A 15,286-nucleotide genomic window follows, 5' to 3' on the forward strand; every position below is an offset into this window, starting at 1 on the left:
TAATAAATAAGTGCCGGAAAATATGAGCACTTCTTTAAAAGTAGACCAGACTGGCACTTGAGAGAGTCTTTGGTAATTTGAAAATGTACTTGAGGGAAGGAGTTTAAAAAGCGGCCTGCTTTGTAATGGTAGGAGAGATCGTGCATACATGGACGCATGGAGTATATGGGGCATCTCAGAACCTTCCAGTCAATTTTGCTGTGAACCTAAAACTGCTCTTAAAAAAAAAAAAAGTCTAATAAAAATGCATTTTTAAAAAATGACCATGCTAAAAACCAAAATGGCCATCTTTGTGGGTGGAAATAGACTAGAAATGTGCAGCACTGATTGATCCGTCTGCTCGGTTTCACACAAGGACTGGAGGGCAATGGTTAGGAGCTCAATGCTAAGGGGAATTAAAGTCCCATCAGTGGCAGGGGACAAAAAGCAGGCTTGCTGAAGGAAACAGCAGTAACGATGGGTTTCCCCTGTCCCAGAGGCTGAGGAAAGTAACAACCAGCCAGGGTTCACCAGCAGAGGGCGGCATAGGAGAGACAAGTTTGTGGTGCAGCTGTGACCTCGGCCAAGCCTCAAGTTGGCTCAGGGTCTGCATCCTTAGGGACAGAGCTCAAACCTCCAATACTGGCCCCAGTTCTGAACTGGGGACCCATGGGGACCACTAAGAGGCAAACGCAGAGTCGCCAAGGAGGGGGCATGAGCACAGAGAGAAAGAAAAAAATGGAGGAAGGGAAAGTCCCACCCACGGCGAGGTTAGCAAGAATAATAGCTTCAAAGCTCACAAGAAAATAAAAGACAAACAAATAAATTAAAAACCCCACTAACAGAGGAAAAAGTCACCTTCAAGAAAATGGATATAATAGAGCAACATGAAAAAGACCAAAATATTACTTCTTAAATCCTCAGAGGTCGTGAGTAACAATACTCCCCAAGTCCCGCCCGCTACACCTACCACCAAAAATTGAAGAAAACAAAACAAACAGGAGATTATAAAATGGGAATCGTCCCTCATACTGGGAAGAGATTTGTAAAGTGAATTTGAATTTGAGACAAGTGGCTATGAAAAAGGACCAGTTAGAAATCCTGGAATAAATATATATATAAGAAGTAATATTTTTAAAACCTCAGCAGGCAAGAAAAGAATAAACTAAAAATGGGAAAACTGTTGCCAAATAATAAAGTTGCATGAAATACAGATTTTTTTCCTCTTCAAAGTATTCATGTGTTTAAGATTTCCCTGAATACTAGGAAGTAAAAAGTAAAAAACAGAAGTTGTTTTTTTGTTTTTTGGTTTTTTTTGCAAAAATAAAAACAGTTACCTGTTTAACAAGCAGCTTCCATATGGGTTGTATGTCCACCTCAATGGCATTGGGCCCGCACACTAACCTTCTGCAGGAGATTGATCATCTATTAGTGTCACACCTACAAGCTTGTCAATAAGCGAGTACAAGGTACGCTAAGCAGAAGTCCCTTCTCTACACTTTAGGGACTTTGTACCTTCAGTCAAAAATTAATGTGCCATTCTTAAAATACTAACATATTTTTAAATGAAAGTACATGATGGACAATGTTGTTTTTCTGGTTAAACAATATCTTAAGTACAATACAACCAAGGATCAAAATGAAGTTAGAAAGGCATCTGAGTTTCTTAAAATCATTTGATTATACTCTAAGAACAGCTAAAAAGACACAGATACAAAGATGTTCCCAGAATTCTCAAGCATTCTGGATTGCTCTTGAGGTTGGAGATTGTATCTATCTTACCTTGGTATCTCCAGCACCCAGGACAGGTTGTTAGTGTATGAACTCAATGAATATTTGAAGGAATGAGCCAATGAACTGGAAGATGGTATATGGTCTTTATGGCTAACACCTTGTAAATCTACACATATGTACATTACAGTAAGAAGCCCTCATGTTTGCATAGCAGTTTATAATTTATAAAGTTCTTACAAAAGATTCTGTCATTTGATCATAGTCCAGAGGAAAGAACTGATATCCCCACTTTGCCAATGGGAAGAACTATTGTCAGTGTGGGTGTTTTGACAAAGGTGCATATATCTAATATTAATCACAATATAACTTTTAAGCAGAGATGACAATGTCAGAACCCACATTTAACCATTTATATGCACTTTCTCCTTTACTTATCACATTATCCTTAGGAGATTTATATTATCATCTTTATTATAAAGAAAACTGCAGTTCAGACAAACTAAGTAACTTTCTCAGAGTTTCAGAGCTAGGAAGAGGCAGAGCCAGGCTTCCCACCATGGTCTCTATGACTCCAGTTCACACTCTGCCTCAGTAAGGACCAACGGTGAAAAGCTGCAGGACGGATCTTTGGTCCAGGGTATGACAGGGAGCTGAGCTCAAGTTTGTCTGACTTCTCTGCCATGCTATTCCAAATGCATTTATTGTTTGAAGGTCAGCGAGGACTCAAATCAAGGTCTTCTGACTCCATGCGTGAAATCACTGTGGCTCAAAGATGTTGAGAAGCAGTGAGGTCAAACAGCATGTGCTGCTGTGTTAGGGACTTCAGAAATCCCTAAACCTCACACCAGGAAGGGGTCATAACTCAAACCCCACTTTGGTGGGTAGGATTTTTTTTCCAGAATCTGCGGAAATAACCTATTTTTGTCAAGTCTCAGAACTCCTCAGAATCCTGTACTTGGTTCAATCTCTCTCTCCCTCTCTCTCCCCCAGTCTCTCTCCTTGGCATCCCCTCCCCAGGTCCTTCACTTTGCTAATGCCTACTTAGCCGCTGAGAACCACTTCTGATAATAGATCCTAGTGGTTGAGAAATTCAAGATCCAACACATCCAAATTCGAGTTCTGAGTTCAGCTAATCCTTTGTACTTCCTCCTCCCTCTGCCTGGAGCCAGCTTCCCCCACATGTTTCCATGACTACTTCCACTCTTCATTCAGGCCTCTGTTCAGGTAACATCTTAATGGAGGCTTCCTGAACAATTCTATCTAAAATAGCTACCCTGACCACCCAACTCAGATTCTCTTTCGCTCCTTAACCGATATCATTTTTCTTTATAGGGTGTTTGATAATCTGAAGTTACACCTTATTATTTACACGTTAACAAGCATGCAAACAATAGAGTGGATCCTCCGCTATAATATAAGCTTCTAGAGGGCACTGGTACATCCTGAATGCCTGAAACAGGGTCTAATACACAAAATGCACTTGAGAAACTTTTTGTTGAATGAATGAATGGATGAATGAGGTGTGAGCTCCCATTCCCTTAGCTATAAAATGGAATACCTCACAGTACATGCTTTATGAAATTGCTATCAGTAGCATATGGTATAAATATGTAAAGCATTTAGCACAAGTGCCTAGAACATGACAAGTTCTTAATAAATGGCAACTGTAGTTGAAGTCCTGCTTATCCCCACAGGCACGATCAAATATTTTTCTTGCCTCCAACAACCCTTCATTTCTTTTTTTTTTAACATTTTTTATTGATTTATACTCATTTTACAATGTTGTGTCACATTTCAGTGAAGAGCACAATTTTTCAGTTACACATGAACATATATATATTCATTGTCACATTTTTTCTCTGTGAGCTACCACAAGATCTTGTATATATTTCCCTGTACTATACAGTATAATCTTGTTTATCTATTCTACATTTTGAAGTCCCAGTCTATCCCTTCCCACCCCCCGCCCCCTTGGCAGCCACAAGTTTGTATTCTATGTCTGTGAGTCTGTTTCTGTTTTGTATTTATGGTTTTTTTTTTGTTTTTTTTTTAGATTCCACATATGAGCGATCTCATATAGTACTTTTCTTTCTCTTTCTGGCTTACTTCACTTAGACTGACATTCTCCAGGAACATCCATGTTGCTGCAAATGGTGTTATATTGTCGGGTTTTATGGCTGAATAGTATTCCATCATATAAATATACCACATCTTCTTTATTCAATCATCCATTGATGGACAAAACCTTCATTTCTTAATAACAGCATGTACCTCTTTGAATTGTAACATATGTCCCTCCCCTCAAATTTCCTAGACCCTCTTTAATGGCAGAGATGGAGCTTTCTCAACTTTTGTTTTTTTCTGGCATCTAAGGGCACAGTATTTGACACAGAGAATGTTCCCTAAATAATGGAAATAATTAATGAGGACCTTTGTGACCCATGACTAGAATGCCCTTTCCCCTAACAAGGCTGAAACCCTGTGTACAGAACTACAGGAGCACACAGGCTGTGAAAGGCAATTTAGAAAGGCCAACAGGCACATGAAAAGATGTTTAACATTGCTAATTATTATGGAAATGCAAATAAAATCCACCATGAGGTATCACCTCACACTAGACAGAATGCCATCATAAAAAATCTACAAATAATAAATGCTGGAGAGGGTGTGGAGGAAAGGAAACCCTCCTACACTGTTGGTGGGAATGTAAATTGGTACAGTCACTATGAATAACAGTTTGGAGGTTCCTTAAAAAACTAAAAATAGAGTTACTCTATGATCCAGCAATCTCACTCCTGGTCATATGCCCAAAGAAAATACTAATTCAAAGAGACATGGACCTCAGAGTTCACAGCAGCACTATTTACAATAGCCAAGACATGGAAGCAACCTAAATGTCCATTGACAGACAAATGGATAAAGAAGATGTGGTGTATATATATGATGGACTACTGCTGAGCCATAAGAATGAAATAATGCCATTTGCAGCAACATGGATGAACCTTGAGAATACCATACTAAGTGAAGTAAATTAGACAGAGAAAGACAAATATATGATATCACCTATATGTGGAATCTAAAAAAATAATACAAATGAATTTATTTACAGACATGAAACAGACTCACAGACACAGAAAACAAACTTATGGTTACCACAGGGGAAAGGGGGGAGGGGAGGAATGGAGTTGGAATTTGAGATTAACAGATATACACTGCTATATGTAAAACAGATAAACAACAGGACCTACTGTAAAGCATGGGAAATGATATTTAACTTCTGGTAATAACCTATAATGGAAAAGAGTCTAAAAAAGACTGCATATTTACAAAAAAAGTATATATATACACATTTATATATATATATATATATATATATATATATATATATAACTGAGTCACTTTGCTGTACACCTGAAGCATTGTAAATCAACTAGACTTCAAAAAAAAAAATAAAAATTAAAAACAAAACAAAACAAAACAAAAAAAAAGAAAGGAGCAAGTCAAGTGCCCTATGCTCTTTGCCTTTCCTTGTCTGGTGAGATGGTTTCTGATGTTATTGTTAAGGGAGAGAGGCTCAGGTCTCACGAGGACTGAGATGCCGCGGATTCATACTTCCCTGTCTATGATCCTCTTTAGGGTCATGTTTGACCACAGACTGGCATGCCCTGGCTGCTTCATCTTTTCCACTATGTCTTGCCAAAAAGTACTGTGTGTTGAGGGATCATGTACTCATCTCAAATTCAGTGCAAGCCAAGCAGACTGTCCGGGACATTGACCAATGGCTGAGCAACCACTGGAATATGAGGCTTGAAGCTGGGTCACGTGAGCAAAGTTCAAGGAATGAAGGACAGGACATGCTCTGACTTTAAAAATTTGACGAGCTGGCAGAGAAACGAGATCCTGAAATTATTCCAGGTGGTCTCCAAAACTAAATAGTCTGAATGAGATTAGGTAGACTTACCTCATAATCAGAACTATTCATTAAGGGAATCATTGCTATGGAGGTAGAAGGTCCCTCTCCAGAAGAGATCGAAGAATTTCTTGACAGGAAGGTTATGGGGGCATTTCTGCACTGGCCGTGAGCTAGACTTGAAGGAGCACTGAGGTTTCTTGCAACCATGAGATATTGGTAAATCTGCTGGAAGGTATTTATTCCTGAAAAACCAGGCATGGATGACTGGGAATGTTTTCTTTGGGGATGGTCTGTATCTCTTTTCAATTTGATTATTTGTTCATTCATTCATTCATTCATTCATCAATTTATTCACCAAATAATTGTTGAGAGTATATTGTATGCTAGGCCGTTTAGGCTCCAGATGGTGAAGACTATAGGCAGGAGGATCATGTCAGAATCACTGATAAGCTTTTTCAAATTGCATGTGACCACTCTGCTTCCATTTTTTTTTTAAATTGAAGTACAGTTGATTCATAATGTTGTGTTAGTTTCAGGTATACAGCAAAGTGATTCAATTATATATATATCCTTTTTCAGATTCTTTTCTATTATAGGTTATTGCCAGATATTGAATAGAGTTCCCTGTGCTATACAGTAGGTCCTTGTTTTTTATCCCTTTTGTATGTAGTAGTGTGTATATGTTAATCCCAAACTCCTCTTTCCCCTTTGGTAATCATAGTTTGTTTTGTATGTCTCTGTCTACTTCAATTCTTTATAAGCTACCAATTGAGTCCTTGGCAGAGAAAATGATTTATAGTTTTCCAAACAGTTAATGCTAAGCCAGGGGGTTCTGGCATGACCCACTTCCATGAATTTTGGAATTTTTAGGGAGCAGGTTTATTAGAGTTTGAAAAAAGTCCCCAGGTGATTCTGCTAGTTAGTCTTTCACTCCCCTAATGCACCCACTTTATAAAGGAAGGGAGACCTAAGAAATTTTCAGATGCCTGGAAATGGCATCCAGTTGCTGGGGTTTGCAGAATGTAACAGGTATGCTGGTCTTAGAGCCCTCACATTAAATAATAATAACAAAGTTCTCATGTTTTGAGAAATCGCTTTCTGGGAGAAAAATCCCTATTTTAACAGTGCTTGAAGCTGCTTCTATACTTTGATGAAACATTTATATAGAGAAGGCTCGATTTACAAATGACAAAGTCATTTTAGGTTTTCATATCAGTCCTCACCTGTGACCTGTCCATTTCTTTCACTCCCTAAAGCACATTTTCAGATAGCCTCAAAGAAAATCAAACTCTTGTAGAATTTCATGTTGTACATGTGAGCTAAGTGAGGCACTTCTGGTCATCTTTTTGGGGGAAGTGCCCAGAGTATTCCCAGACAGGAGGATGCAGAAAGTAGAGGAGCAGGAGGGTTTCTGGGTGGGGGTGGGGGGAGGGGGAGAAACCCCAGGCAGCATCTCACCAGGGAGACCCAGGACTCAGGCTAACTTGTGCTGCCATAAGGTTTTGCTCCGAAACAAGGCATTGGAGTTAAATGACTTTATACTTTCAGTGGCCCCAGAGCCATAGAACCAAGGGTTATATTTTAAAGTAAGTTACTGACTTCTAACCAAATGCTAAGATTTGAGACAAACTTATTGGTTTCCAGAAAAATTAGTGAGGCCAGACTCCTCTACTTCAACCCACCCTTCCTAACTCTTTTCCAAAGAATTGATCTGATGGGCGAGCGTCTACATTTGGGCTATTTTCTAGGGCTGCAGCTTTCCAAGGGGATAAGTGTCACAGTACATAGCCATGACTTCTTTTCTGACTTCTGCTCCCCACAAGACGTGAGGAGAAAGAGAAGAGGGTTTCACAGAAGTCCGAATCTCTTTCTCTCTTTCCTGCTGTGAATGGAAAAATACTGCAAACCGTATAAGTAAACAAAGAATGCTGAAGCCATCAAGTCATCAGCCGCCGCCACACCCCAGGGAAGACAAGCCTGCAGCCTGGCCTCTGCAGCCACTCACAGTGGTGCCCTCTGAGGGGACTCAAAAGAAGAAAGGATAAGATACTGGTACTAGATAGCTAAGTGCTTGTAAAAGGAATGAATTCAGTGAGCCCAAATGTTTGCTTCCTCCCATACAAAGAAAAGCACTAAATTCTTTAACTTGAGATGCCTGGTTTTCTTTAGATAACAAGTAATCTTTTATTGTTCCAACTACCTGGACTTTGTTGTAAAGCTCCTATATATCCTAGCTCCTCCCCTACCTCTTGGGAGCCATCCCTCAGAGCGATCTGAGAGGCTGTCATCCTGGCTCGAGTCCTCCTGCCAAATAAAACATGACTCTTAACTTTTAGGCTTTGCATTTATTTTAGTTGACACTGCCTTCCTCTTACTTCTTTTTTTCTCTTCTTCTGGAACAGCCTCCACCAGCTTGGAGCTTAGCACTGATGGAAAATCCACCCTCCTCTGCTGTTTGTCCCCCAGATGATTTCTGTCTTCTCGTAACAACAGACATGACTTTTGCCCCATGGTGTGACAAGCGTTGAGAATTAAGTTTGGTCCTGTGGAATCACTGAGCTAATTGTGAGCACCTCTTCACAGCTCCATGGTCAGTGACGTCACATTGAAATCAGCCATAGTTGGATCATTCCCATCATAGAAATTGGAAAACCATATCCATCAACACTTTTTTCCTTCCCGAGTTCTGGGTTACCAGCAAGGTGGCTGGTCTGGAACCTACCCCCAGTCAGGAGGTACCTGGACTTGTACTGCCAGAAAGTTCCCCTTCTCTTTTCAGGAAGCTAAACAAAAGAGGCAGGAGCAGGGTGGGCTGAGTGGAAAGAAGATGAAGAGTCATCCCAAAACTGTCCTAATACACTGAGGTATCACCTCACACCAGTGAGAATGGCCATCATTCAGAAGTCCACAAATGATATATGCTGGAGAGGGTGTAGAGAAAAGAGAACTCTCCTACAATGTTGGTAGGAAAATAGTTTAGTGCAGCCATTATGGAAAACAGTATGAAGGTTCCTTAAAAAACTTAAAATTACCTTATGATCCAGCAATCCCACTTCTTAGCATATATCTGGAGGGAACTCTAATTCAAAAAGACACATGCACCCCAATATTCTTGGTAGCACTATATACAGTAGCCAGACATGGAAGCAACCTAAATGTTCATCAGCAAATCACTGGATAAAGAAGTTGTGATACACACACACACACACACACATATACACACAATGGAATACTATTCAGCCATAAAAAAGAATGAAATAATGCCATTTGCAGCGAAATGGATGATCCTGGATATTGTCATTTTAAGTGAAGTAAGCCAGAAAGAGAAAGACAAATATTATGTGGCAGGGAACCTCTGGAATAATTTGCCTGCTTTCTTCCTGATGCCCTCTGGTGATTTAAGGGACAAGTTATCACTCTTGATGCCTTAATTTGCTTTTTGCAACAGAAAAATGAGAATTACATACGTCTGTGCATTTTCTCTTCGGCTGCTAGGAAGCCTAAAAGAGGATATATTTAGACTCTTGTGGCTTTTCATAATTAGAGGTTTTTTTATGTATTTCCCTTTCTTTATTTCTTATATTGGGTCCTTGCTTTTCATGCCAGCAAGCTTAAATTCATTGAGGAAATTGGTAAGATATTACTCAACCAACTAATCAATCACATTAAGTTTTTGAAAAAAGTCTTCAGTCTTCCACTAAAAAACAAGGAGGAAGACTGGGTGCAGGGGGCAGATGTTCCACATTCTACTTACTCTCTTTACTCTCCAAATAGAAAAACTCAGAAAATAAAACATGACTTTATGTTTCTAAGTAGATTATCCCCTCTATTCTTCATATTTGGGAAACTATACCCTTTGTCTTGCCTATTAGATTGTCAAGTTCTTTATTGTGTGGACTGGATCTAAATTTAATTATGTATGATGCTTATTAAAGCTTGGCACTTGAGATATAAGAACAAACATGAGGTGGCTACACTGATGGGAAATCTTTCCTGTGGAAATGGTTTCCTAGGCAGAGTATACCTACTCTGATACATTTATCAACTCTATTTCCTAAATCAATCAATCCTTTCAATGTCTTGTGCTTAATGTTATTAAACCAATATGTTTTTAATGACTTTGAAAACTTTTTCTGTTTCAATGTATTAAGCATTGCATCCGAAATCTTATATAATGATACCATTTCTAAGGCATTTTGTAATACTGTCATCGTCTAGATGCCTGGTTCATTTTTCATACTGTTCAGAGGGAAAACTTGAAAACAATAACAGATCAGTAACTCTCAGGCTTGGTGTGAATACAGATCACGGGGGTGTTTGCTAAAAATGCAGAATTTCTTCTCTCACCACTCCCCCTAGTTTCTACCCACTAAATCAGAATTATGGAATAGGACCCAAGAGCCTGTCTTTTAAGTACCAGATTGCTTCTTAGCTTGAGAATTTGTATTTTTCACTAACTGTGAAGAAGGTCAGGCAGATCCTTCTTCTTGTCCTAAAATTGGGCAAGAGATGAAGGTGATTAATAAGATTCTTGGGAAGTCTTGCGATGGTTGACTTGGCAGACTCACTAGGATTTATCATTTCAAACTTATAGATGACAGAAGCAGGGACTCTAGATCACGTGAGTTAATGAGTAGTCTATTTCCAGTGCTACTATTTCACTATTACTCCCTAATCTGTGTGCATCTACAGTTCTCACAACTGTACCACTTACCCTTGTCTGTCTTTCCCACTAGCCAGTCAATGTCTCTGGGATGATGACTAAGTCTTATTTATCCTTAGCTCCCTACCGCCTTGCAAAATGCCTGGAATATTTGAGGAGTTTAGTTAACAGATCAATGAGTGCATTTATTTATTCATTCCTTCCACAAATATCTATTGAGTTTCTACCATGAATTGGGCACTGTTCTAGGTGCTGTAAATACAGTGGTGAATAACACAATTAACTGAACAGACAAAATTCTCATCTCCAGGGCTGGTTCTCCGTAGTAAGATGCAGCCATTATATTGTCTTTCTGTCTCTCCAAGGATTTAGAGAATTAAGATGCTGCTGTTTATGAAATGACTCAAGATCTTTTTAAGGAAAGAAAAAAGACAACACAGAGAATACTGCTCTACAGTCCTGAGAGAAAATATCCAATGTAATTTGATTGCATTTTTTTACTCTTTTCTTTTTAATAAGCTTGTCTAAGATGAGAATAATTTAAGACTATCTCTCTGACGCTGGTAAATGAACTGGGGTTATTGAAGTTGATGAAGCATTATGTCAACAATTCACTGATCATAAGCTATTTGAAATTTCAGTTCTGCTGGCGGAGTTTTCTCGGGGGGTACCACAAAAACCTACCTGACCTCTTGTTCTTCACTAGTCAGACCCAGCCCAAACGTATGATGGATGTCATGGCAGGAGTTGCTATCTTCGAGCAACCTAGGATGTGGTCAGGACAGGAACCGCACTTCAGTTCATGCTACTCAACCAATCGCTGTTCTTCCCTTATATCCCGATGAGCACTGAGAAAAAACTTGGACTTACCCAACTTTCTGAAACCTCTTCTCCAAGTTGTCCCAAACATACCTGATTTTCTGCACTTGGATACAACGCAGCTGCAATTACAAATGCAATAGAACAGATGTCACTCACAGAGTAAAGCCCATCAGGGTAGGTGAGGGTTGTTTAATCCAGGTCCCCACGTGGCTCTCACTTTCCTTGAGACAAGGCTGTAATTCCCAGATTTTCAGAACTTCCATTTAATAAATATTATTATTATTATTATTTTTAGCAAAGACATGCCATAACATTGCACTCTTAAAATCACTTACTTTTAATTCTGGCTTTAATACGGCTTGGTTTATGACAGAGTGGCAGTCAGCCACCACGGGTTCCTCTGGGTTCTTGCTTATAGGGAACTTCAGCATGGATAAGTAGAGGCAGATTACCTTCTTCCTTGTATATCTTTGAAATTCATCCTAGAGAAGACAGTCCAGCCCATGATATTCTCCAGTGTTATTCAATAAAGCCCTCAGTCAACCAAGTACCTACCAAGTGCTAGACCAGTGGTTCCCGAAGTTTGGGCTACAAGAAAGCAGCGTCAACATTCTCTCGGAACTTTCTGGAAATGCAGATTCTCAGCCTCACCCTAAACCTACTGAATCACACATTCTGGGGTGGGGCCAGCAGTCTGTGTTTTAAGGAGCCCGCCAGGTAATTCTGATTTGCACTAAAATTTGAGAACCCCTGTACTAGGGAATAAGGAGAAAGATACACTTTGCGAGAAAGTTTGAAACCAGAAGAGTTTCTGGCTATCTTAAAATGACACCTAGATGTTTAAAATATGTAATTTCCCTCAAAATACATATTTTTGGAAAATTTGAACAAACATTCCCGTGTTGTGTCTTTAAGAGCTATAACACTGACACCCCTGCTCGGGTAATGGCGAAGAGCGCTCACAATTAGCCTGTCAGGGTAAAAATTTCTCCAGGCTGACGTGGAGGAACTGTCCTTCGTTCCTGGGTCGAAGTAAGAGATGGGAAATAGATAGCAGAGATGGTTTTCCCATGTTTATTTGGAGACAGGGAAACTCTTTTTCTTTTTTTTTTTTTTTTTTTTTGGAGGGGAGGATAATTAGGTTTATTTAAATATTTATTTTAATATTTATTTTTTAATGGAGGTACTGGGGATTGAACCCAGGACTTGATGCATGCTAAGCACATCCTCTACCACTGAGCTATACCTTCCCCCCAGGAAACTCTCAAATAGAGGGAGATCCACTCTGGAATGCTGGCCAGTCACAAGGTGTGGCACAGATGTGACACAGAAGGGTACGCACCGTTGTCCTTAGCAAAACAGTGTCTGCTTCTTGCAAGGGGCACGGGATGCAGGAGGCCCACACCCTCCACTGGGGCTTCCAGTAGAACACCAGCAGAAGGGCTCCACACGTCAGCACAGAGGTTAGGAGGCAGAGGGCTCTGCGTAGATTTCGGGTCTGGTAACCAAACACCTCCTGGAGATTAAATAAAAGATCACTCTTTTTTCCCCCCACATAAACACATCGTTTTGTTCCAAGACACAAACTTTAGAGGCAGGGGTGTTGGCTGGTGGAGAAATCTGGTTTTGGCTGGTTGAATCAAATTGATTGCTTACAGCTGTCAGCTGATAGCATAAAAAAACAAGGAAGGACCTATTTTGCTACCCTGACATGTGGGACTAAAACGTCAGACAGCAGGAGCAAGGAGTGGGCAGACTTATCTGGTTCTAAATACTGGTAAGCATCACCTCAGATTTCTATAAAATACCTCATGTTTTGGACCAGATTTACCTTAGATATGAGGTTTTTAAAAAATTATTAATATGAATTTCCTGGAGGAAGATAAAATTATGACTGATATGATCCATACTTATATATCTTTTTTTAAATTGAAGTATAGTCAGTTTACAATGTTGTGTCCATTTCTGGTGTACAGCATAGTGTTTCAATCAGACATTAAATACATATATTCATTTTCATATTCTTTTTCATTATAGGTTACTACACGATACTGAATATAGTCCCCTGTGCTATACAAAAGAAATTTGTTGTTTACCTATTTTATATATAGTAGTTAGTATTTGCAAATCTACAGTTCTCAATTTATCCCTACCCACCCGTTGTACCCCCGGTAACCAGAAGTTTATTTTCTATGTCTGTGAGTCTGTTTCTGTTTTATAGATAAGCTCATTTGCTTCTTTTTCTTCCTTTTTTTTTAGAGTCCACATATGAATGATATCAGAAGGTATTTTTGTTTCTCTTCCCGGCTTACTTCACTTAGAATGATGATCTCCAGGTCCATCCATGTTGCAGCAAATGGCATTGTTTTCTTTTTTATGGCTGAGTACATACTTACATATCTTCCTTTATTCAAATTCAGATTTGTTTTATAATATATGATTGAGAAGGACTGAAAGTGTAAGTGTACTATTTTCTAACACAGTAGGATGATATAAATTAAGAGATTATCTGTGGGCATGAAAGACTTTCAAAAGACAACTTATAGGTATTTACCCTGAGATTTACCTGCTGAAAATATTTCCAGTTCTAATAATAGATTAGTTAACATTTGTTATGAGTTAAGACTTGAGATGTGGATGTGGTTTTAGGGGAAGACAAATAGGCAATTTGCTTAATTAAATCTAATTTATAGTTTCCATCCTCTACAATGAAATAAATTCATAGTATTGCTTTTTAAATGTCAAAAATAGGAGTTTTAGTGTATTTAGATGACCCAGAGGGCTCCTGAATATGAATGACATTGTTACTCTACCCTTTGAATCAGTAATTCCACACTCAAAAATATACCCTAAGGATAGAGGTTTTTACTGAGTTTCTATAACACTTTAAGTGATGGAATCGCCTGAACTTTATGCCAGTTTAGATCATGTAATAATAAATCTCTTGGCTTAGTTCTATGGAAAATTTTTTTGATCTTCAATGTGATCATTTTCATTAGTATTTTCTAATAAAGAACTCTGTGGTAGATCAAGATTTTAATTAACAGTTGTTGAAAGTAATCCTTAAACGTATTGAAAAGTTCACAGGCTTAAGAAGCAAAGACATACGTTTGAGTCACCACTCTGCTAGTTATCAACTATGTGACCTTAGGCAAATCATTTCACGTCTAGAGAATCCCAATTTACTCTTCTACTGATTAGAAATATGTGCCTTCCAGGGTTACTTGTGCTCAAATGAGATGATGTCCCTTCAGTGCTCAGCAAAATAATTACAATGTTAAGAGTTCCTTCCCACTGTTCCTCAGCACTATCACCTGGGGAAAAAAATGATCATTAAGTTTAGTGATGCAGCCACTCTGTTTGGAGATTACTCATGATAAGATTTAAATGTAACTTAGAAACATGTTCAGTGTGATTTTAAGCATATTTTCAGTTGGATCTCCTTTCTCTCTTCATATCTTTCCTCTAGTTTTGTAAACCTGTTTTGGTTTTATTTGTGAATTACAGATTTATTAGACTTAAATAAAAAGTATATGCCAGTTCACATATTATGTCATTAATATGCATTATCTTCCTAAGTTATTTACAAAGGCTTATTGCCAAAGCCCAAGTGTATGCAAAATAGAAACAGAATGGTTTGGAATTTTAGTCTGGCTTGTAGCTGAAATGAGAATGTTTGTAAATGATTTCCCATTTTTCTGTTTACTTACACACAGCAATGACATTGGTAATCATAATTCTGGTTCCCCTTCTGTTCTTTTCCATACAACAATTTTTTTTTATTAAAAAAGGAACTCACAATGCTATCATGACTGCAAAGAAATTACTATAGCTACCTACTGCTAATAACCTTATAAATTGGAGTAATTCTTTGGGGAAAATAAGGGGACAAATTGTATTTAGAGTTATAAAGATATTTCTATCCCTTGAATCAGTAATTCCATACTCAAAAATATAACCTAAGGAAATAATACAGAAAGTGGAAAGTGATGTATATAAAGATATTCAGTGCAGCATTATCTGTAATAGTGAAGTTATTAGAAGAAATAAATAATAGCTAATGGTTCAATAAGATGTGAGTCAAAACAATGGGCTATTGTGCAGCCATTAAAAACAAAATGTATGAAGTCAATGTGGACGCTATGGGACATTATACTATATAGTGTAAAGTGAAG

At 38.5% G+C, this 15,286-nt stretch overlaps 1 protein-coding gene across 1 annotated transcript in view; it reads right to left on the reverse strand.

Moving 5' to 3' along the window:
* ATP13A5 (ATPase 13A5) overlaps positions 1-12,924 on the reverse strand; it is an 83,451-nt gene extending 70,527 nt beyond the window's left edge. Inside the window, exons 1-6 of the mRNA XM_064476965.1 lie at positions 12,920-12,924; positions 12,454-12,697; positions 11,447-11,593; positions 11,160-11,230; positions 10,974-11,054; positions 1,317-1,386 (exon numbers count right to left, since the gene is read on the reverse strand). Coding sequence (XP_064333035.1) covers positions 1,317-1,386; positions 10,974-11,054; positions 11,160-11,230; positions 11,447-11,593; positions 12,454-12,697; positions 12,920-12,924 — 618 coding nt within the window. The remainder of the gene's footprint in view (positions 1-1,316; positions 1,387-10,973; positions 11,055-11,159; positions 11,231-11,446; positions 11,594-12,453; positions 12,698-12,919) is intronic.
* Between the last annotated feature and the right edge of the window lie 2,362 nt (positions 12,925-15,286).

The sequence above is a fragment of the Camelus dromedarius genome, chromosome 2 (assembly GCF_036321535.1).
Source record: "Camelus dromedarius isolate mCamDro1 chromosome 2, mCamDro1.pat, whole genome shotgun sequence".
Taxonomy (NCBI): domain Eukaryota; kingdom Metazoa; phylum Chordata; class Mammalia; order Artiodactyla; family Camelidae; genus Camelus; species Camelus dromedarius.